Raw genomic sequence first — 24,756 nt, forward strand, 5'->3', positions numbered from 1 at the left:
ACAATGAATAAGGAGGCATCTTACATCAATTAATAGGCAATGTTAAGGCAAAGATCAGTAAGTATTCAAAAAATTCAAAAATGTCACTCTGGAGGAATGCAAGTAGTACTAACAGTTCAGTCAAAATGTGTAACGATCTATCTGAAAACCACACAGAGATAGCTGGTTTACTGAGGGAAGGCATGCCTGAAGAGAATGGTCTTTGCTTGCAGAAGGACAGCAAAGATGGGGCCAGTCTGGCCTCCAGTGGGAGGGAGTTCCACAGTCTGGGAGCAGCCACAAAAAGGCCCTTTCCTGTGTCCCACCAAGTGTACCTATGAAGGTGGCAAGATCAAGATTAAATGTGTCTCCTGATGATCTTAACACCCCCAGGCAGGCTTATAATGAAAGAAAGTTTGAGCATACAGTATTGGCTGTGACAGTTTGGATCTGAATCTTAAGCATCAGTCACATGGATTGCTCAGTTTTTTTCCTGTATGGAAGCTAAAATGTGTCCTCTCCTCTCAGGGTATACTTACGACCTGTGAGGATATTGCTGTCCATTTTACAGAGGAGGAGTGGGCTGTGCTGAATGAAGGCCAAAAGGCTCTGTACTGAGAAGTCATGGAGGAAAATCTAGCCAGTCTGATCTCTCTGGGTAAGCTTTGTGTTTTGGCCCTTTTCATTCCTCAAATCCAATTTTACAAAGAGGATCCAAGGATAAGCACCACGTGCATAACAATTTTCTCCCCTTCCAGTTTTCTGCATAAGATTGACATTTACTTAGGTTTGTTCCTTGACTTGAGACTCTGTTCTTCCATTTGGGTTTCACTTTGATTCTTCTTCTCATTTCAGCCACTGGCACAAGAGAGAAGAGGAGCGAGGAAGCAGAAAGTACCGTATTCTGGGGAGAGGTCATTGATGAAAAGGGGAAACAGTGCTCAAAAGGCAGTACGAGATTCAGTGACAGAGGCAGCCTTGGCGCCCATCCCCATTTCCATGCACCAGAGAAGATGCTGACATGTTTGGAATGTGGAAAGAGCTTCAGCCAGAGTCTGTCTCTTGCTATTCACATAAGAATCCATACAGGAGAGAAACCTTTTAAATGCCTGGAATGTGGAAAGGGCTTCTGTCAGAACTCAAATCTTGCTACCCATATAAAAATCCACACAGGGGAGAAACCCTATAAATGCTTGGAATGTGGGAAAAGATTTAGTCAGAGCTCAACTCTTGTTTCCCACATGAGAATACACACAGAAGAGAAGCCCTTTAAATGTGTAGAATGTGGGAGGAGCTTCAAGTACAATAGTCATCTTCGTTCACATCAAAGAACTCACACTGGGGAGAAACCATATCAATGCATGGAATGCGGAAAAAGTTTCAGTCAAGGCAGTTCCCTTAGCTCTCATCAAAGAACTCACACAAGCGGGAAACCGTACAAATGCGGAAATACCCTCATAGATGGCAGTAGCCTTGCTGCCGGTCACCAACTCCATGCAGCAAAGAAAATGATAAAATATTTGGAAAATGAAAGGAGGGTCGGTCAGAGTGTATCCCTCGCTTCCCATGGGAGAATCCATACAAGGGAGAAACCCTTTAAATGCCTGGAATGCAGAAAGAGCTTCCGTCAGAGTTCAAAGTTTGCTACCCATGTAAGAATCCACACAGGGGAGAAACCCTCTAAATGCTTGGAATGTGGAAAGGGCTTTAGGGATAAGACAACCCTTACTTCCCATATGAAAATCCATACAGGGGAGAAACCCTTTAAATGCCTGGAATGTGGGAAAAGGTTTATTTGGAGCAATAGCCTTAGTTCACATCAAAGAATTCACACAGGGGAGAGACCATATCAATGCATGGAATGTGGAAAGGCCTTCCATCAACAAGCAAACCTTGCTTCCCATATGAGAATACACAGAGGGGAGAAACCTTTTATGTGTTTGGAATGTGGGATGTGCTTCAGAAAGAGCTCAAACCTTGCTTCCCATATGAATACCCACCAAAGGGAGAAAAGTTTTAAATGCATGGAATGTGGGAAGACCTACAGTCACAGCAGTACCCTTCATTCACACCAAAGAATCCACACGGGGGAAGAGCCATATAAATGTGTGGAATGTGGAAAGAGCTTCAGTCAGAGCTACAGCCTTCGTTCACATCAAAGAACTCACACACAGGAGAAACCACATAAATGCACAGAATGTGGAAAGACCTTCAGTCAGATCTCTAACCTTCATTCACATCAAAGAACACACACCGGGGAGAAACCGTATAAATGTATAGAATGTGGGAAGAGCTTTAGTCAGAACAGTAACCTTTGTTCACATCAAAGAATGCATACCGGGGAGAAACCATATGAATGCATTGAATGTGGAAAGAGCTTTAGTCAGAGCAGCTATCTTAGTTTACATCAAAGAACTCACACTGGGGAGAAACCATATAAATGTGTTGACTGTGGAAACAGCTTCAGTCAAATCTATCACCTCCATTCTCATCAAAGAACACACACTGGGGAGAAACCATATAAATGCCTGAAATGTGGAAAAAGCTTCAGTCGCAGCAGTAGCCTTAATTCACATCAAAGAACACACCCAGTGGAGAAACCTTTTGGATCAGAAAATCTGGCAAGCACCTCAATGAGTTCAGCTTTGCTTCTCAAAGAAGCCACACAGAAAGCATTTAGATCAGGAAACATACAAAGGTCCCCAGTCCATTCACCCATCAAGTTCTCCCAAAGAGGTGAGGTGAACCAGTCTTATTTGTTTGTTATGTGGAAAGCCCTTTGGGCAGAAATTATATTTGATATCACATTGAGGAACCTACAACGGTGCAAATATGTACACCTTCTCCATAGTCTGAACCTTTTTTCCTGGATCCAGAAAGAAATAATAAATTTAGCAGAGATAGAAGAAAGGGAAAGCATAAAAGAGAAACTTGGAAGTAGATTGTTATTGGACTCTGTGGCAAAGGCAGTGATGGCCATTGGTTTACACATTTGTATGAACCGTGTTGATTGGGAAATTTACCAAATTTTTTATGATCTTGACTTGCCAAAGATCTTCATATTTGCCAGTTCCCTTTTCACCACATACCTTTCACAAACATCACTGTTCCCTCTTGGGAAAATTGTAGTCTTTCATCACTGGGTACCTGCAGAGGGGATACTCCTCATCATTTTTGCTGGTATTTGTCCCTAGTTTGATGGATAGATCTTTTCCCACTGCAGTCGTTGGGCCAGTCTTCCTGTTTCTGTTTCCTCTTTTTCCTGTTCTTTCCCCCCCCGCCATCTTTTGGGAAGCAAGCATTAAGACCTTATCCAGACTGAAATCCACACTTTATCCCTTCTCTTCTGATTGTAACTACAGCTGATAACTGTGAGTAAATGTCACTTCTTCTAAAGATACAACTAGTGATCCTTTTACTATGACCTGCGATAGACTCTGTGTTGGGAAAATTGTAAGTAAAATTCAGCACCATTCCCACTCCTTTCATATAAATATTCCATATATTATTAACGTCTTGATGTATAACCAATGTACAATTTTATAACCATTTCTCCGAAGCAACTGCTCAGGTTTAGCTTACAGAAGACAGACTCATGTTTGGCCTTAAGGTGAAGCCAGCTGAGGATGGGGTAGAACATGATCGTTTGGAGCTCCAAGACCTTTTTAATTTATTACTTTATATTAACAATCTGTTCAAAATACATTATTTAAGTCTTATCTGTTGTGAGGTGAAAGGGCTTGTCTGGAGGAAGGAAAATAATGCATTACAGCTGAAGAACTAAACTTCTCAAGATCTTGGAAGGAGATGCATTTCACTAGGATGAGCTTAAGATGACTCAGGAATTGTTCCTTACTAAGACATGCAATCGGAAATCTTCCCCACAGTGTGTGTTCCAGGGAGCGTTGGTGAGACTGGGCTAATCTCCCACTGCTGTGTGTGTGTGTGTGTGTGTTGTTTTTTTGCCTTGTCCTGTGCTGACAAAAGGAATAACCAAATTCTTACAACAAAACGATTAATTTATGGAACTGATGGCTGCACAATTAAATTGATGTGATCTACGCCATCTTTTACCAACAATGCCTCTTGTAATACAGGAGGTGAGAGCAAGATCCCTCTCATGGGAGTGCCGTCCCTACTGCCAAGAAGGAAAGCCAGACCCCGCCAGTTCCCCCACCCAGGAAGACAAGACCTGCTGGACCTGACCTGGGAAGGATAGAGATTTGAAAGATGTAACGGTTGAGGAGACAGGGAATGTGTTGGCGGGAACAGAGCAAAAATCAAGGATAGTGGTGGAGGCGGGATTAGCGGATATAAAGGGGGGCGAAGTAGGATTTCCACCAGGTTGGGAGTGGATATGGGTAGAAGACTCCTGGACAGGGAAGGTGGAGAAGTTACAGGTCCCAAAGGAGAAGGCTGATGCGAGGAGGAGACGGGAAAGTACTCCTAACAAGTCCCTCAATGTCAATAAATCAAGTCCCACTTCACTCGGTAGGTCAAAGAATCAGGAAAGGATTTGCAACTACACTCTTCCCGCCATGCTCCCAATAAACACGCTAAGTGCGGAGTTGATTTTTTTAAAATATATGTGTTAGAGATTACAATGTGTGTGTTTTTTCCAGAAAGCACTCCAGGCTGCTCTTGGCTGTGGTGGTTTGTGGCTGCAATGCCTCTTAGGATTTGCAGTTCTTTGGGAAGCGCTTTCTATAGAAGCTAAAGGACAGAAAACTTGAATACCCAGGATGCATTGCAGAAGGAAATGATGACCTAAAATGCTTGCACAGATGTCCAGGCCTTCTTACGGACGAAGGAAATAAAGGTGTTTTAAGGTGGAAGTCTATGACCTGAAACACCCAGAATCCTGTCTGGGAGATTCTGGGCGATTGGAGTCCAAATAATCAAATCAGCACATCCCTGGAAAATAAATCTCTGTTCCTGTTTCCTACCAGTTGTGCACTCCATCATTAACTGCCTTTCCTCATATATATGTGGAAAAGAAGACTGAATGTGAGACGGATGGACTCAGTTAAGGCACAGTCTTGAATTTGCAAGAGCTGGGAAGGTCTGCTGATGATAAAACATTCTGGAGCTCCCTCCTTCATAGGGTTACTGTATGCTAGCGGTGATTTGATGGCCCTTAATAACATTAACATTGTTAGGGACGTGGTGGCACTGCGGGTTAAACCGCAGAAGCCTCCATTCTTCCTCGGTCAGCTTTCTTTATGGTCCAGCTCTCGCTTCCATACATTGCTTTCCTTACTTTTTCTTGGGCTCCATGATCACTGCAGATGGTGACAGCAGCCAAGAAATTAAAAGAGACCTGCTTCTTGGGAGGAAAGCGATGACAAACCTTGACAGCGTCTTAAAAAGCAGAGACATCACCTTACGGACAAAAGTCTGCATAGTCAAAGCTATGGTTTTTCCTGTGGTGATGTATGGAAGTGAGAGCTGGACCATAAAGAAAGCTGACTGCCGAAGAATTGATGCTTTTGAATTGTGGTGCTGGAGGAGGCTCTTGAGAGTCCCCTGGACTGCAAAGAGAACAAACCTATCCATTTTGAAGGAAATCAACCCTGAGTGCTCACTGGAAGGACAGATCCTGAAGCTGAGGCTCCAATACTTTGGCCATCTCATGAGAAGAGAAGACTGTCTGAAAAAGACCCTGATGTTAGGAAAGTGTGACGGGAAGAGGAGAAGGGGACGACAGAGGATGAGGTGGCTAGACAGTGTCATCGAAGCAACCAAGATGAATTTGACCCAACTCCGGCAGGCAGTGGAAGACAGGAGGGCCTGGTGTGCTCTGGTCCATGGGGTCACGAAGAGTCAGACACGACTTAACAACTAACCAACAACAAACCTGGTAAAGCTGGTGAGCAAGGTTTAAATTACACAGCTAAAGAGTTCTAAGCTTAAATAAGTCAGTGATTGGAAATCACACCTTCTCGGTCTCACCCAATCTAGAGAAAAGGTGGTGGAAGCTGGGAACTACAGTTTGGCTCCTTGTCCTAGTAGAATGACTTCTCTAAGGGGACGCGTTCCTGACAAAACTATAAATTCAAAACTGCAACAGGTCTTTCTTTCCACATTATTGTCCTGCCATTCTCTGTGTTCTTTCAGAAGCCATAGATGTTTTCAATATTTCCTTAATTTTAATCTGGGAAGAGCAGGAAAATAGGTGAAAGTTGCAGGTCCCTAATTCAAAGTGTTGTCGTTAAGTCGATGAATTGTGGAGTGGACTGAACCCTGCTGAGCCCAGTATGTGCTGAGAATCTGGCCTGGAGCATGAAATCCAGTGGCAGCAAATATTTTACTGGTCACCCTCGGAAAGAAGCCGGGATCATAATTTTAAAAGTTCTTGGGGTGGTAAACCACAGTACAATAAATTAACTGAATCAATAGAGATTAAGTAAATCAGCGCTTTAGGCTCCATGGATGGGCCATTTCTATTTGCCACTTTCTGTACTATACTATGTTGCAATTTGAGTAGGCCTATTGGAATCAATGCAGTTTAAGGGGGATTAAACTCACCTAATCCCAACGACTGGCTGACTGACTCCCAAAGAGTCAATGGTCCATCTTTGGTGCAACTTACTAAGCAAAGTAAAAGGATTTTATCAGTTGTATAAATCTCTGGTCTTTAATATTCATCATTGTGTGAGGCACTCGTTGTGCGAGGCACCACTGTATTTTAAAATAGCCTCAGACACAGACAACACGGGGGAGCTGAGAAATCAAATGAACAAAGACGGGACATTTGAGGGTAAAAACAGAAAACGAAATACCTATAAACCTCTAGACAAACTTTTTTCCCCCTTCGACCACCGGTTTCCTCTATGCTGGAGATTCTGTGTTGCTCCCAGAATTCTTTGCAAATCCTAGAGTAAAATTTTCCACAGCTGGATCCATTGAAAAGCAGCAAGCTGGGAGTGATAAAACAAGGAAGAAAAGCCTATAATTGCAATTAGCAGTAGGCTTCCAGCAGAAAGACTTCCAAGAAAGGGCTCTTTACTTTTACTCTGGCTTTCCTCAACGATTTATTTCTTTTCTTCCAACTCTGTAACTGGATGTTGAGATTTCCTGGGCCATTGAGGTCATCTGGGTGAGTTAAGGGGAATATTGGGAGCTTCTCAGAGGGAAGAGAAGGTGAAACAGAGAAGATGGCTTAGCAAGGGAGGATAATGCAGAGATAGAGAGAATGTGTGTTCTTTCCCTTGTGTTTGAGGTGGGGCAGGAGAGAGTTTCTGCAGGGGTCCCTTTTGAGACATACAAGCCACAGAATCCTGTGGATGATGGACGGATGTTCTGGCCCGTATTTCAAAAGAAGAAGATGTGGACTCTCAGTAAGGAGGCTGACATTTCAGTTGTGATCCTTCTCTCCCTTCAACTGTTGTTCCCCCTTTAGCTGCAACCAGCCTTGGTGTCTTCCAGTCCTCTATAGTGCTGTTTCTGTGGCTTTACACGTGAGGAGCTGAACCTTCTCAAAGCCCCACTCGATTGAGCAAGGAGAATCCCTCATCCTCCATGTTTCTTCCTGTTGTTAACTGCCCATCAGGTCACCTGCAACGTATGGTAACCCAATGAATTAGCGGTCTCTCAAAGGCTCTGGCCTTACCAGCCCTGCTTGGCTTCTCCAAACTCAGTGCCCTGCCTTTCTATGCTGAATCAACTTATCTCGTATTTTGTTTTCCAGTTGTTCGTTCACCTTTACCAGGAAAGTTTTGGATTATGGACAGAACTAGTAGCAAAGAAGTAGCACAGATTTATACTGTATTCTCAGGCTATGCCATTTAGATTTTTGGGACTCCAGCTCTCAAAATTCTCAAAAAAAAAAAAAATCCCCAGGTGAAATTTCAGTCCAGAGACTCACACCTTCAGATACCAATATTTCTCTCATCTCCAAGCTGGGCCTCATACAATGAAGTCTACACTTTTATTCTTGATTTCCTGCTGCAATGCCTCCTGGGTGTTGTAGTCTCATAGCTCATTTTGTTCTCTATGGAGTGCCTCTCAAAAACTACAATGCCCAGGAATTATTGCAGGAGGAACTGAAGACCTGGACTGCAGCCTCAAAGACTAGGCCTCGCAACAGGTGAGGGAAAGGCAGGTGTTTGAAGCTATGAGTCTGTGAACCGGGATTCTCAAAATTCTGCCAGGGCAATTCCTGGATAATTTGAGGAGTTGGTGTGTAAGAGATTCAAATTATCACATCCTTATTGTCTTCTCTCCGTGGGGTGAGCGAACTTTATCCCTCACATCTGCAAGCAACTGTGGTCCCAACAGTAGCCCTAAAAGGATTGTGCTCTATTGTGGCAGGCACTAAAGGAGGGGTGAGCTCTGAAAAAAAAATACCATGGAAGGAAAGGCTCCTTTTGAGGTTGAAGAGAAGCAGTTACGGAAAGCAAGCAATGAAGGAGAAGACAACAGCGATGAAGGTATTTCTCCCCCTTCAGAGGTCCTTCCAAATCTGCACGGTAAAGATTTTTTTAAAAAAACATCATGAAGTAAATGACAACATGTAATTAAATTTAGATGGCTACGTTCAGAGGTTTGTATGCCAGGCACATTTAATGTTCATCCCACTTTCAAAAAGAAAAAAAAAGAAAAAAAGAGTAAAACGAAACCAAAAAAGTAAGTTGAACTGATTTCTGCCCCATCCAAGCTGATCTGCCAAATTGAGATTTTATACAATATAAACATTTTATATCTGTTTGATATATTTTTATATGGACCTCATAGTTATTAGTCCCAACCAAGCTTATTTTGGTTAGTATGTTTTGATTTGTCTGAATCCAAAGCATCGAGAAATTAGATTTTCCATAGTGTGAAGAGGGACAAAGTTTTTCTATTTAATTACACATGCTAATTAACTTAGGTGTATACATTCCTTCATTTTCTGGACCTTCTAACTTGAATACTGAACAAGCAGTGTATGTTAGATCAGGGGTCCCCAACCCTCGGTCTGTTGCCTGATGCCGGTCCATGGGCTTCCTGGAACAGGACCGCGGGGATGGTGAGCGTGTCATGCTCACGAGTAGGCATGTCGCACTTGTAGAGTGTGACACGCCCCTCTGTGAGCATGAGACGCCCACCTGCAAACCTGACAAGCCCACCCACAAGCACGTGGATGCCCCCGGCCCCACACACGGAGCCCGCACCCCTCCAACTGGTCCACAATCCAAAAAAGGGTTGGGGACCACTGTGTTAGATGATTTGTTCCAGTCTTATGCTTGACTTTTATATTTTTACACAGTGTTAAGTCAAATAGTGCTTATGAAGACCATTTTAAGGCTTGGTTAGGTAGCGAGCATTCAGAAGTGGTGTACCTTTTGATCATTTTGGGGAGAACTCCAGGACTTTACGGCTTGTCCAAAGCTATGCCGGCTGGCTCTTTTCCTGGGAGGTGTAGTAGGAAGTCAAACTTCTGGCTTCTGGATCCACAGTCAGATAATCAATCAATTAAGCTTTGCAGCTAATGGTATTTGATTTAGACAAATGAAACTTACTACTCTTCATTACTCAATCATGAGACACTTCATGCTTTTAGCTCCACCTAAAGTGGAAGTGCTATTAGTGGGTGCTTCGCCGGACAGGCTGGAGGGCCATTTCCCTGCCCTGAATGGGGTTACACTCCCCCTAAGGGGCAGGGTCCGCAGCCTTGGGGTGCTCCTGGACCCCAGTCTAACTCTGGAAGCCCAGGTGGACTCGGTGGACAGGGGCGCCTTCCTTCAGCTGCAGAAATTATACCAGCTACAGCCCTACCTGGACAAGCGGAGTCTCATGACAGTTACACACGTACTGGTAACATATAGCATAGATTACTGCAATGTGCTCCACATGGGGCTGCCTTTGAAGACAGTCCAATGACTGCAACTGGTCCAGAATTGAGCTGCGTGGCTGGTTAGTGGTGGGGCCACTAGGGGACACATCAAGCCGATTCTGTTTAAATTACATTAGCTACCAGTTGCTGCCCGGACCCAATTCAAAATGTTGTTTTGGCATATAAAGCCCTAAACAGCTTGGGCCCTGGATACCTGAAGGGCCACCTCCTTCCATATGAGCCTACCGGGCAGTTAAGATCTAGCCATGGGGCCCTTTTGAAAGAGCCATCCTTCAAGGAGGTAAGAGGGATGGCTTGTAGGCAAAGAGCCTTTTCAACAGCTGCCCCCAGACCATGGAACGCCCTCCCGAGGGAGATTCGTCTGGCACCGACACTGATGACATTTTGGCGCCAGGTCAAAACCTTCCTGTTCCAGAAGGTTTTTAATTGAAATAACATCAATTGTGGGTCCTGATGGCAATTTCCTAGAGTATATATATTAATTGTATTTTAATTGTTTTATCTTTTTAATTGTATTTTAATAGTTGAAAGCCGCCCAGAGAACTTTGGGTAGTGTGGGCAGCATACTAGATAGATAGAATAGAATAGAATAGAATAGAATAGAATAGAATAGAATAGAATAGAATAGAATAGAATAGATAGATAGATAGATAGATAGATAGATAGATAGATAGATGATAGATAGATAGATAGATAGATAGATAGATAGATAGATAGATAGATAGATAGATAGATAGATAGATAGATAGATAGATAGATAGATAGATATTTTAAACATCTTAGGTGAAGAAAAATATTTCCTGGATATGAAGTAGGTTGAACCCTAGGTAATGAATGCAATATTCTGTCTTCTCAACGACCATTCCCCCCCCCCCCAGTAAACCACTAACTCTTCAATCCACTATGAACTCCCTCCTTCTTCCAGCAGATGATGCACAAAAGAAGGAAGGAAAACTTCACACAGTATCACCGGAAAGAATGGAAGATGAAAATGAGAAGTGTTCTGATGCAGAAGAATCCCAGAGGCAGAACCAGGACCAGGCAGACCTGAGGAAAGACATATCTCATCAACATCTGAGGAATGTTGTCTGTGAAGAAGAAATGGGAAGGATATCAAACAGATGTATCCGCGTTCTTCAAAGCTCAGAGTCTGGACAAAACAGCGCTCTGAGGAAAATCCCTGTGAAATATCCAACATGCCACACAGAGGGGAAATGGTGTCATTGTTTGGAACATAGAAAGAGATCCAGATTGAGCCCAGAAGATACGAGATTTAACACAGGGCAGAAAAATATCAAAGCCTTCAGATCTCAAAAATGCTCCAGTGTTAGCTCTGCCCTTGAAGTCTCTCAACAACAAAACTCTGAAGAGAAACCATATAAATGCAAGGAATGTGGGAAGAGCCTCAGTACCCGTTCAGGACTTAGGAGGCATCAAAGGGTACACACAGGAGAGAAGCCCTACAAATGTCATGAATGTGGAAAGGGCTTTGGGGAGACTTCAGATCTTAGAGTACACTTGCGAATTCATAAAGGAGAGAAACCCTATAAATGTGATGAATGTGGTAGGAGTTTCACCCAATCCACACATCTCACAGCACATCAACGAATTCACTCAGGAGAAACCCCCTACATTTGCAAAGACTGTGGGGAAGAATTCAGGCATCTTTCAAGTTTAACCAGACATCAGTACTTGCATTCAAGGGAGAAACCCTACCAGTGCAATGAATGTGGGAAAAAGTTCAGCTTGAAAGCAAACCTTTCAGTACATCAGCGAACTCACACTGGAGAAAAACCCTATAAGTGTGATGAATGTGGGAAGAAGTTCAGCCAGAAAGGAAATCTTATAGTACATCAACGAATTCACTCAGGAGAAAAACCCTATACATGCAAAGAATGTGGAAAATGTTTCAGCAATGCCTCAAATTTAAAAGTACATCAGCACTCTCATTTAACGGAGAAACCTTATCAGTGCCAAAAATGTGGGGATATGTTCAGCCAGAAAGAAAAACTCAAGGTACATGAACGAATTCACACAGGGGGGCAACTCTACACATGTAAAATTTGTCGGAAAATGTTTAGGTATCTCAGGGATTTTACAGTACATCAGCGCTCTCATTCAGGGGAGAAACCCTATAAGTGTGATGAATGTGGGAAGAAGTTCAGCCAGAAAGGAAATCTTATGGTACATCACCGAATTCACTCAGGAGAAAAACCCTATACATGCAAAGAATGTGGAAAATGTTTCAGAGTTGCCATAGGTTTAAAAGAACATCAGCGCTCTCATTCAGGGGAGAAACCCTATCAGTGTGGTGAATGTGGGAAAAGTTTCAGCAAGAAAGGAAATCTTATAGTACATCAACGAATTCACTCAGGAGAAAAACCCTATAAATGCAAAGAATGTGGAAAATGTTTCAGAGTTGTCTCAAATTTAAAAGTACATCAGCACTCTCATTCAGGGGAGAAACCCTATAAGTGTGATGAATGTGGGAAGAGGTTCAGCTTGAAAGCAAACCTTACAGTACATCAACGAATTCACTCAGGAGAAAAACCCTATACATGCAAAGACTGTGGGAAACAGTTCAGATATCTTGCTGATTTTACAATACATCAGCGCTCACATTCAGCAGCGATGCCCTATCGCGGTGAAGACTGTGGGAAAAGCTTCACAGCTACGTCAGCCTCTACAGATCATCAAAAAGTTCACGTTGGGGAGAAGAAACCATATAAATGTAAAGAGTGTGGGGAGAGCTTCTGCCAGAGCAAGGATCTTGGACAGCACAAACAAATTCATTCCAGCGAAAATTCCTATTCATGCCAAGATTGTGGAGAAAGCTTCCGTTGCAGAGCCCAGCACATCAGACATCGGCAGATGCACAGAGAGGGGAAGCTTTGAAAAGTGCACAAAATGTCTTCCTTCAACTCCATCCCCATTATCCATTTTGCAACAATAAGTAGACAGTCACCTGGGTGATATGCTGTAAATGAACTTTTTAATATGGTGAAGGAGGATGTGTTATGTGCAACTCCCTGCCTTGTGTTCTGGGGGTGAGATTTTTTAAAAATTGTTTTAATCGTATGTTTTAATGGAATGGTTTTAACACGATCCGAACTTCATCGTTTTACGAAAATTGCCTTGAAATCGAAATAAATGTTCAGACTGGAATGAGGCATCTTCCGAGAATCAGCCTGAATTATGAAAATAAGGATGTTGACTGGATGAGCGTGGATAATTTTGAGCATATTTACAAGACAGCGCCTGACGACGTTTCTGTGAGTTATGGCAACCTGTGAGGGTTCACCTTTGGGGGACCCTTTCAGGTCCTCTGTCCCAAACAAATCACAGTCACTTCCTTGCTTCAAACCAATAACGTTAACTTTGAACTCAACTGGTAACTTATTCACAGGTAACAAATTCTCTGTTTTTCTCTTTTTCACCTTAACTGAGGGATAAAGGGGATCCAGTCGCAGTTTATGGGTTGCCCTAGGCCAGTGATGGTGAATCTTTTTGAGCCCGAGTGTCCAAATTGCAACACAAAATCAGCTTATACATTTCAATGTGCCTACACTGCACTTAAACCTGAATCCTGAGGTTTTAGTTTAGGGAGGGGGGAAACTGCTCCTGCACTATAAGGGTTAAGTGCTTGGTTCCCCCCCCCCGGGCAGTATTAACAGAGAAATACTTCCTGGTCCTCCAATCCCCTGTTGGGCTAAACCGGTAATGGTCGCCATTGCACCCCTCTGCTGGACCACTGGACCAGCAGAGGGGAGTGTGGAAATCTGGGATCGGAGGGTGGGTAAGTATTTCCCGATGGCGACTTATGGCTTGCATGTCCACAGAGAGATGCCTGCATGCCAGCTGTGCCACGCGTGCTGTAGGTTCGCCCGCCATTAGTCCTTCAGAAAACTCCCCTGCCTTCCGCAAGGACATGCAGCCACTTACCAAAACAACTTATGCCGTGGCACTTTATTAGGTAAAGGTAAAGGTAAAGTTTCCCCTTGACAATATTTGTCCAGTCGTGTTCGACTCATCACCGTTTCCAAGCCATAGAGCCAGCGTTTGTCCGAAGACAATCTTCCGTGGTCACATGGCCAGTGCGACTTAGACACGGAATGCTGTTTACCTTCCCACGGAGGTGGTCCCTATTTATCTACTCGCATTTGCATGCTTTCGAACCGCTAGGTTGGCGGGAGCTGGGAGAAGCGACGGGAGCTCACTCCGTCGCGTGGATTCGATCTTACGACTCCTTGGTCTTCTGACCCTGCACCACAGGCTTCTGCGGTTTAGCCCACAGCACCACCACATCCCTTTATTAGTTAGACCTGATTAACTGCAGTCAATTGTACAAACATTAAATGAATAATGATTACATTTTGGCCGGTGTGTGGTTATTCTAATTAAACCAAGATTCCTGAACAGTGTTCCCTTTTCCACAGAATGGTGGTTCTTGGCTGAAAGTCCAAAAGATCAGCCTCTATTTTCAAATACTTTCCCCTCATACCACTCAAAAGAATTTGCAGCGGTGATATAAGCAAATACGTTATGCTAATGAGAGTACCAGTAGCCCTTTTTCTATGAAATTACCGAGCCATATGGCCCAAAGCTGACTTAGCTTTCCTTCTTTCTGAGGTGGGTAAACTGAATGCCCAGCTTGACGGCTCAAGGGAGAGACACTGCATGCTCCAAGCTCCACTTCTTTTTATGCTTTGATTCTTTTATCTTTTAAGCTTTTAGAAATAAGTGTTTACTGCTTGCAGCTTTTATCATAGAAGAGTCGGGTGCTGCCACGAGTAGCCTCCTCCACTTGCTTATCATTGTTTTAATGTGATTTTAACTGCCTATTTATTTATTTATTTATTTATTTGTTTGTTTATTTATTTATTTATTTATTTATTTATTTATTTATTTATTTATTTATACTCCACCTATCTAGCCAAACGACCACTCTAGGCAGCTTTTAATATTTCACCTTATATTTTAACTGGAACTTTGGATGGTTGCAAGGAAGAAGAGCAGCACATCACATAAGACAACGAAGGGCTTCTACTGTCTTAACTATTTGAATGAAGATTTTGTCTCTTGGTTTCTGGTTGGAGCATTTCTTTTGACTTTGTTTCACACCTGTGGCTTTAAACAGCCCTTGTAAAACTACAAGCCTCCTCACAATGGATTTCAAAACTTTTACTTTATGAGAACTTGGAGAAAGCACGCCAGAGAAGAGTGACAGGATGAGAAGCTGTTGAGGTGAAAATGGGAGACAGATTGTCGTCAGTGAGAGGAGCAAACTGCTCTGAACCTGCAATCAGCAAATCCTCACATTCTCACTGACCTGCCACACAGTGTATTGAGTGCAAATGGGAAATAAACATCATAGATCAAGCCCGGGTCATCACCCAGGCAAAGCAGTGAAGCAACTGAAAATAGATAAGCTTCTAACAACCAACTGCTCAATGAGTAATTTAATGGCTGGGGTCCCCGTAGACCTAAGCAACCAATTTGCAATACTGAGGGAATGAAACGCTTCCAATCACTGAGGGGATAAATGCTGAATCTTCCCTGCCCTCCCCTGTTAAGGCAGTTTCAGGTGCCTACCCTCTTAGCAGAACACTGCCTGCTCACAGCTCAAACTGCCACCGCAATATTTAATAATCTACAAAGGGTGTGTCATAAAATGAATGCCGTTGAATCCACTTTGGGGAAACTCACAAAATCACTGACCCCCAGCACCAAGAAACCCTCAACCAAAGAGGAATGTGCAAGGCAACCAGATGGGGGGAAACAACAATACTGACCCGCAAAAAAAAAAAAATATCCCCAACCTCAACCTGCTCAGTTTACTTAAGGGAGGCTGCAAGGAACACAAATATCTTTGAGCCTGCTCAGATCCTGATGCAAATCTCACCCATCTCCATCAATAGCAGGAGATGGGATTCACAGGAGACAGCTTTAACTTCCTAAGTCAACTGTGAATGGCAGAAGTGCACAAAATAGACCTAAGAACCATTAAATGGCTTCCTCACTCCAGGGGGTCAAAAGAGGGTACAACTCTCTTTTGAACATGCAGTGATCCCACTCATGCTATTCAAAAGAGAGGAGGGTCATATAAAACACACGTCTACTGTTGTAATCTGGAAATTTATAACAGGAGGGCCACAGTCACTTTCTGCCTGTGAAAGCTGTGGTGGTCTAAGGCAGAGGTCATCAACCCCTCGGTCCGTGACCCGGTGCCGGTCCCTTGCATGAGCCAGACCAGGCCGCGAAGACAGACTACCCCCTTCCCTCCTGCGCACCCTCCCCTCCCCACAGCTGCTTAGCGCACACCCACGTGTGCCAGCACCGGCGTGAGCTCTCTCTCATCCCTTCATGCATGCACCCCCGCGGGCAAAGCAGCTGAGGGGAGGCAAGTCCATGCAGGGGGACAGGGGGGAGGTCTGTCTTTGCGGCCTGGCAGCAGTGGTGATGGGGATGGTGCAGAGCCGGGAGAGAGTGAGAGAGAGAGGCAAGCAAGCATTTATGTCTACATCAGGAAGGGAACAGAGGTAGGACATCCCCCAGTAAGGAGGCAGAAAGAAAACGTAAGCTGGTTTGGGGTATTCTCAGCCTCAGGTTGGGAACCAAAGCCCATTTGCCAAGTTCTTGCCATGCCTCCGGCACGCACACATGCTCCCCCACTGCTTCATGGGTGTGCAGGAGTGCCTGCTCACCTCACCCCCCCCCTTGTGCACGGGCACATGCTTGAAGGGGTGCAGGAATGCCTGCCAGCGCCAGCAGCCTGGGAGTCTGAGCATGGCCAGGGTGCGCTCTCTGGCTGCTCGCCTCCTAGGTTCCAACAAGGCCAGGGTCGGAGCTCCTCGCCGCTCTCAGCAGGCCAATGCTGCTGCTGGTGCCTCTAGCTCCAGAACCGGCACCAGCGGCTTCTCGCCGGGGCTGCCATGCCAGTCTTTGGCGCTCCTCCCCACCATCCACAATTTGAATTTCCCACCACGGCCCCTGCGGCCCTTTGGCGCACGTGATCCCCCACCACTTCGTGCATGCATCCAAGAGTGTGAGGGGCCGCCCCACCTTCCTCAGAGGCTCAGCCGGTCAGTGGTAAGGAAAAGGTTGATGACCTCTGCCTTAACCAACAAAAACCTACATCGTCAAAGCTATGGTTTTTCCTGTGGTGATTTATGGAAGCAAGAGCTGGACCAAAAAGAAAGCTGACCAACGAAGAATTGATGCTTTTGAATTGTGGTGCTGGAGGAGACTCTTGAGAGTCCCCTGGACTGCAAAGAGAACAAACCTATCCATTTTGAAGGAAATCAACCCTGAGTGCTCACTGGAAGGACAGATCCTGAAGCTGAGGCTCCAATACTTTGGCCGTCTCATGAGAAGAGAAGACTATCTGAAAAAGACCCTGATTTTAGGAAAGTGTGACGGGAAGAGGAGAAGGGGACGACAGAGGATGAGGTGGCTAGACAGTGTCATCGAAGCAACCAAGATGAATTTGACCCAACTCTGGGAGGCAGTGGAAGACAGGAGGGCCTGGCGTGCTCTGGTCCATGGGGTCACGAAGAGTCAGACACGACTTAACAACTACCCAACAACAAACCTGGTAAGGCTGGTGAGCAAGGTTTAAATTACACAGCTAAAGAGTTGTAAGCTTAAATAAGTGAGTAATTGGAAATCTAGGAACAGAAGCTTGCCCATAGTTGCCCACTCACACACCTTCTCGGTCTCACCCAATCTAGAGAAAAGGTGGTGGAAGCTGGGAACTACAGTTTGGCTCCTTCTCCTAGTAGAATGACTTCTCTAAGGGGACGCGTTCCTGACAGAACCATAAATTCAGAACTCTGCAACAAGTCATTCATTCTTTCCATATCATTGTCCTGCCATTCTCTGTGTTTTTTCAAAATTCGGAGATGTTCTTTCAAACTTTTCTTAATTTTAATCTGGGAAGAGCAGGAAAACAGCTGAAAGTTGCAGATCCCTAATTCAAAGTGTTGTCGTTAAGTCGGTGAATTATGGAGTGGACAGAACCCTGCTGAGCCCAGTATGTGCTGAGAATCTGGCCTGGAACATGAAATCCAGTGGCAACAAATATTTTACTGGTCACCCTCGGAAAGAAGCCGGGATCATAATTTAAAATGTTGGTGTCAACTGTCCAATCAGCAGCTGAAATCTTGCTCCTGCTTGGGGTGATAAACCACAGTACAATAAATTAACTGAATCAATAGAGATTAAGTAAATCAGCGCTTTAGATTCCATGGATGGGCCATTTCTATTTGCCACTTCCTGTACTATACTATGTTGCAATTTGAGTAGGCTTATTTGAATCAATGAAGTTTAAGGGGGATTTAACTCACCTAATCCCAAAGACTGGCTGACTGACTCCCAAAGAGTCAATGGGCCTTCTTTGGTGCAACTTACTAAGCAAAGTAAAAGGATTTTATCAGTTGTATAAATCTCTGGTCTTTAATATTTTAAAATAGCCTCAGACACAGACAACACGGGGAAGCTGAGAAATCAAATGAACAAAGACGGGACATTTGCGGGTAAAAACAGAAAACGAAATACCTATAAACCTCTAGACAAACTTTTTTCCCCCTTCGACCACCGGTTTCCTCTATGCTGGAGATTCTGTGTTGCTCCCAGAATTCTCTGCAAATCCTAGAGTAAAATTTTCCACAGCTGATGCCATTGAAAATCAGCAAGCTGGGAGTGATAAAACAAGGAAGAAAAGCCTATAATTGCAATTAGCAGTAGGATTCCAGCAGAAAGAAACAGAGACTTCCAAGGAAAGGCTCCTTGCGTCTCTTCTGGTTTTCCTCAATGATTTATTTCTTTTCTTCCAACTCTGTAACTGGATGTTGAGATTTCCTGGGCCATTGAGGTCATCTGGGTGAGTTAACGGGAATATTGGGAGCTTCTCAGAGGGAACAGAAGGTGAAACAGAGAAGGTGGCTTAGCAATGGAGGATAATGCAGGCAGAAATTGTGTGTGTGTGTGTGTTCTTCCCCTTGTGCTTGAGCTGGGGCAGGAGAGAGTTTCTGCAAGAGTCCCTTTTGAGACATACAAGCCACAGAATCCTGTAGATGATGGACAGCTGTTCTGGCCCGTATTTCCAAAAATGTGGACTGTCTGTTAGGAGGCTGACATTTCACCTGTGATCATTCTCTCCCTTCAACTGTTGTTCCCCCTTTCGCTGCAACCACCCTTGGTGTCTTCCAGTTCTCTATAGCAGTGGTCCCCAACCTTGGGCCTCCAGATGTTCTTGAACTTCAACTCCCAGAAATCCTGGCCAGCAGAGGTGGTGGTGAAGGCTTCTGGGAGTTGTAGTTCAAGAACATCTGGAGGCCCAAGGTTGGAGACCACTGCTCTATAGTGCTGTTTCTGTGACTTTACATGTGAGGAGCTGAACCTTCTCAAAGCCCCACTTGATTGAGCAAGGAGAATCCCTCATCCTCCATGTTTCTTCCTGTTGTTAACTGACCATCAAGTCACCTGCAACGTATGGTAACCCAATGAATTAGCGGTCTCTCAAATGCTCTGGCCTTACCAGCCCTGCTTGGCTTCTCCAAACTCACTGCCCTGCCTTTCTGTGCTGAATCAACCTATCTCGTAATTTGTTTTCCAGTTGTTCATGCACCTTTACCAGGAAAGTTTTGGATTATGGACAGAACTGGTAGCAAAGAAGAAGCACAGATTTATTTTATCAGGCTATGCTGTTTGGATTTTTGGACTCCAGCTCTCAAAATTCTCAAAAAAAAATTCCCAAGGTGAAATTTCAGTCCAGAGACTCACACATTCAAACACCAATATTTCCCTCACCTCCAAGCTGGGCCTCATACTATGAAGGCTACACTGCTGCAATGCCTCCTGGGTGTTGTAGTCTTATAGCTCATTTTGTTCTCCAGGGAGCGCCTCTCAAAAACTACAATGCCCAGAAATTATTGCAGGAGGAACTGAAGACCTGGACTGCAGCCTCAAAGACTAGGCCTTCCAACAGGTGAGGGAAAGGGAGGTGTTTGAAGCTGTGAGTCTGTGAACCGGGATTCTCAAAATTCTGCCAGGGGAATTCCTGAATAATTTGTGGAGTTGGAGTGCAAGAGATTCAAATTGTCACATCCTTACTGTCTTCTCTCCGTGGGGTGAGGGAACTTTATCCCTCACATCTGCAAGCAACTGTGGTCCCAACGGTAGCCCTAAAAGGATTGTGCTCTATTGAGGCAGGCGCTAAAGGAGGGTTGAGCTCTGGGAAAAGAATATCATGGAAGGAAAGGCTCCTTTTGAGGGTAAAGAGAAGCAGCTGTGGACAGCAAGCGATGAAGGAGAAGACAACAGCGATAAAGGTATTTCTCTCCCTTCAGAGGTCCTTTCAAATCTGCATGGTAAAGAATTTTTTTAAAACACCAAGAATTAAATGACAACATTTAATTAAATTTAGATGGCTACGCTCAGAGGTTTGTATGCCAGGCACATTTATGGTTTTCCCACTCAAACAAACAAACAAACAAACAAACAAACAAACAAACAAACAAACAAACAAACAAACAAACAAACAAACAAACAAACAAACAAACAAACAAACAAACAAACAAAGAAAGAAAGAAAGAAAGAAAGAAAGAAAGAAAGAAAGAAAGAAAGAAAGAAAGAAAGAAAGAAAGAAAGAAAGAAAGAAAGAAAGAAAGAAAGAAAGAAAGAAAGAAAGAATGAATGAATGAATGAATGAATGAATGAATGAAAACGGAAAAAAAGTTGAACGGATATCTGCCCCATTGAGATTTTATACAATATAAACATTTTATATCTGTTTGATCTATTTTTATATGGACCTCATAGTTATTCTTCTTCATGGATTGCTGCCTTCTTCTTCATGGATTGCTGCCTTGTCGTGGCGAAGGGGCTTGAGTAACTCAGAGAAACTATGGGCTATGCCGTGCAGGGACACCCAAGACGGACAAGACATAGTGGAGAGTTCCGACTAAACGCAATCCACCTGGAGTAGGAAATGGCAAGCCACTCCAGTATCTTTGCCAAGAACGCCCCATGATCAGAAACAAAAGGCTAAAAGATATGACGCTGGAAGATGGGCCCCTCAGGTCGGAAGGCGTCCAACATGCTACTGAGGAAGAGCGGAGGACAAGTACAAGTAGCTCCAGAGCTAATGAAGTGGTTGGGCCAAAGCCGAAAGGACGCTCAGCTGTGGACGTGCCTGGAAGTGAAAGGAAAATCCAATGCTGCAAAGAAAAATACTGCATAGGAACCTGGAATGTAAGATCTATGAACATTGGGAAGCTGGAGGTGGTCAAACAGGAGATGGCAAGAATAAACATCGACATCCTGGGCATCAGTGAACTAAAATGGACAGGAATGGGCGAATTCAGCTCAGATGATTATCATATCTACTATTGTGGGCAAGAATCCCGTAGAAGGAATGGAGTAGCCCTCATAGTCAACAAAAGAGTGGGAAAAGCTGTAATGGGATACAATCTCAAAAATGATAGAATGATGTCAATACGAATCCAAGGCAGACCATTCAACATCACAATAATCCAAGTTTATGCACCAACCAGCATTGCTGAGGAGACTGAAATTGAACAATTCTATGAAGATTTACAACACCTTCTAGAACTGACACCAAAGAAAGATGTTCTTCTCATTCTAGGGGACTGGAATGCTAAAGTAGGGAGCCAAGAGATAAAGGGAACAACAGGGAAGTTTGGCCTTGGAGTTCAGAACGAAGCAGGACAAAGGCTAATAGAGTTTTGTCAAGAGAATAAGCTGGTCATCACAAACACTCTTTTCCAACAACACAAGAGGCGACTCTATACATGGAAATCACCAGATGGGCAATATCGAAATCAGATTGATTATATTCTCTGCAGCCAAAGATGGAGAAGCTCTATACAGTCAGCAAAAACAAGACCTGGAGCTGACTGCGGTTCTGATCATCAGCTTCTCATAGCAAAATTCAAGCTTAGACTGAAGAGATTAGGAAAAACCACTGGGCCACTCAGGTATAATCTAAACCAAATCCCTTATGAATACACAGTGGAAGTAAAGAACAGATTTAAGGAACTAGATTTGGTGGACAGAGTGCCTGAAGAACTTTGGATAGAGGCTCGTAACATTGTCCAGGAGGCAGCAACGAAAACCATCCCAAAGAAAAGGAAATGCAAGAAAGCAAAGTGGCTGTCCAACGAGGCCTTAGAAATAGCAGAGAGGAGAAGGGAAGCAAAATGCAAGGGAGATAGGGAAAGTTACAGAAACTTGAATTCAGACTTCCAAAGAATAGCAAGGAGAGACAAGAGGGCCTTCTTAAATGAACAATGCAAAGAAATAGAGGAAGATAACAGAAAAGGAAAGACCAGAGATCTGTTCAGGAAAATTGGACATATTAGAGGAACATTTTGCGCAAAGATGAACATGATAAAAGACAAAAATGGGAGGGACCTAACAGAAGCAGAAGACGTCAAGAAGAGGTGGCAAGAATACACGGAGGAATTATATCAGAAAGATGTGGATATCCCGGACAACCCAGACAATGCAGTTGCTGACCTTGAGCCAGACATCCTGGAGAGCGAAGTCAAGTGGGCCTTAGAAAGCCTGGCTAACAACAAGGCCAGTGGAGGTGATGGCATTCCAGTTGAACTATTTAAAATCTTGAAAGATGATGCTGTTAAGGTGCTACATTCAATATGCCAGCAAGTTTGGAAAACTCAACAGTGGCCAGAGGATTGGAAAAGATCAGTCTACATCCCAATCCCAAAGAAAGGCAGTGCCAAAGAATGCTCCAACTACCGTACAATTGCACTCATTTCGCACGCTAGCAAGGTTATGCTCAAAATCCTACAAGGTAGGCTTCAGCAGTATGTGGACCGAGAACTCCCAGAAGTACAAGCTGGATTCCGAAGAGGCAGAGGAACTCGAGACCAAATTGCTAACTTGCGCTGGATTATGGAGAAAGCCAGAGAGTTCCAGAAAAATATCTACTTCTGCTTCATTGACTATGCGAAAGCCTTTGACTGTGTGGACCACAGCAAACTATGGCAAGTTCTTAAAGAAATGGGAGTGCCTGACCACTTTATCTGTCTCCTGAGAAACCTATATGCGGGACAGGAAGCAACAGTTAGAACTGGTCATGGAACAACTGAGTGGTTCAAAATTGGGAAAGGAGTACGGCAAGGCTGTATATTGTCCCCCAGCTTATTTAACTTATATGCAGAATACATCATGCGGAAGGCTGGACTGGAAGAAACCCAAGCCGGAATTAAGATTGCCGGAAGAAATATCAACAACCTCCGATATGCAGATGATACCACTCTGATGGCAGAAAGTGAGGAGGAATTAAAGAACCTTGTAATGAGAGTGAAAGAGGAGAGTGCAAAAAACGGTCTGAAACTCAACATCAAAAAAACTAAGATCATGGCCACTGGTCCCATCACCTCCTGGGAAATAGAAGGGGAAGATATGGAGGCAGTGTCAAATTTTATCTTCCTGGGCTCCATGATCACTGCAGATGGAGACAGCAGCCCTGAAATTAAAAGGCGCCTTCTTCTTGGGAGGAAAGCGATGACAAATCTGGACAGCATCTTGAAAAGCAGAGACATCACCTTGCCAACAAAAGTCCGAATAGTCAAAGCTATGGTTTTTCCTGTCGTGATGTATGGAAGTGAGAGCTGGACCATAAAGAAAGCAGACCGCCGAAGAATTGATGCCTTTGAATTGTGGTGCTGGAGGAGGCTCTTGAGAATCCCCTGGACTGCAAGGAGAACAAACCTATCAGTTCTAAAGGAAATCAACCCTGAGTGCTCACTGGAAGGACAGATCCTGAAGCTGAGGCTCCAGTACTTTGGCCATCTAATGAGAAGAAAAGACTCCCTGGAAAAGACCCTGATGTTGGGAAAGTGTGATGGCAAGAGGAGAAGGGGACGACCGAGGATGAGATGGCTGGACAGTGTCTGCGAAGCAACCAACATGAACCTGACACAACTCCGGGAGGCAGTAGAAGACAGAAGGGCCTGGCGTGCTCTGGTCCATGGGGTCACGAAGAGTCGGACACGACTAAACGACTAAACACAAACACATAGTTATTAGTCCCAACCAAGCTTATTTTGGTATGTTTTGATTTGTCTGAATCCAAAGCATAGCTCAGTATCAGTGTATATGTTGCACCTTTGTTTAATCCTTTGTCTAAGCCCACTAGCTAATGTTGGATTGCAATTCCCATCATCCTGAAATGAGACTATGGCCGAATGATGGTTCAGGTAGCCCAACCACATCAATATTGAACAGGGACTGCTACCGGGAAGTTGTATGCTCGTGCTTCCAACAAGTACCAACCAAAGCTCTACAGATAACTCTCTAGAGGGGTGTTGCAGGATCAAGCACAAGAGACAGGATGTCATCAGGCTATTTTTGCCTTATTTATCACTGTGAATGAATTTTAGTATTGGATCTAAATTTACTCTCAGAATCCCACAGCCTACGAGTCCAAAGAGAAACAGCTGAAGAAGAAGACATTGAGAAATTAAATTTTCCCTAGTTTGAAGAGGGACAAAGGTTTTCTATTTAATTACACATGCTAATTAACTGAAGTGTATACATTCCTTCATTTTCTGGACCTTCTAACTTGAATACTGAACAAGCAGTGTATGTTAGATCGAGCTGCATGGCTGGTGAGTGGTGGGGCCACTAGGGAACATATCAAGCCAATTCTCTTTCAATTACATTGGCTACCAGTTGCTGCCCGGGCCCAATTCAAAGTGTTTTGACATATAAAGCCCTAAACAGCTGTAGGGCCGCCTCTTTCCATATGAGCCTACCTGGCAGTTAAAATCTAGCCATGGGGCCCTTTTGAAAGAGCCATCCTTCAAGGAGGTAAGAGGGATGGCTTGTAGGCAAAGAGCCTTTTCAACAGCTGCCCCCAGACTATGGAACGCCCTCCCGAGGGAGAT

At 44.1% G+C, this 24,756-nt stretch overlaps 2 protein-coding genes across 19 annotated transcripts in view; both read left to right on the forward strand.

Annotated features, from left to right (window-relative positions):
• Positions 1 to 24,756, forward strand: part of LOC110071043 (uncharacterized) — a 49,174-nt gene that overhangs the window by 18,528 nt on the left and 5,890 nt on the right. For 2 of the 16 annotated variants that reach the window (XM_072988981.2, XM_078387487.1), the window contains exons 6-7: positions 508 to 637; positions 835 to 3,382. In XM_072988981.2, the coding sequence (XP_072845082.2) occupies positions 604 to 637; positions 835 to 3,173 (2,373 nt within the window). In that variant the 5' untranslated portion in view covers positions 508 to 603 and the 3' untranslated portion in view covers positions 3,174 to 3,382. Of the gene's footprint in view, positions 1 to 507; positions 638 to 834; positions 3,383 to 4,601; positions 7,079 to 8,292; positions 8,451 to 10,742; positions 14,189 to 18,602; positions 18,699 to 24,756 lie in introns of those variants that run through there. The other 14 variants (XM_072988982.2, XM_072988983.2, XM_072988984.2 and 11 more) reach the window with 14 other exon arrangements.
• Positions 18,609 to 24,756, forward strand: part of LOC140704276 (uncharacterized) — a 34,212-nt gene continuing 28,064 nt past the window's right edge. The window contains exon 1 of one of the 3 annotated variants that reach the window (XM_078387719.1): positions 18,609 to 18,698. The gene's annotated coding sequence lies outside the window, so the exon portion shown is untranslated. The remainder of the gene's footprint in view (positions 18,699 to 24,756) is intronic. The other 2 variants (XM_078387718.1, XM_078387720.1) reach the window with 2 other exon arrangements.

Source organism: Pogona vitticeps, chromosome 2 (assembly GCF_051106095.1).
Source record: "Pogona vitticeps strain Pit_001003342236 chromosome 2, PviZW2.1, whole genome shotgun sequence".
NCBI lineage: Eukaryota > Metazoa > Chordata > Lepidosauria > Squamata > Agamidae > Pogona > Pogona vitticeps.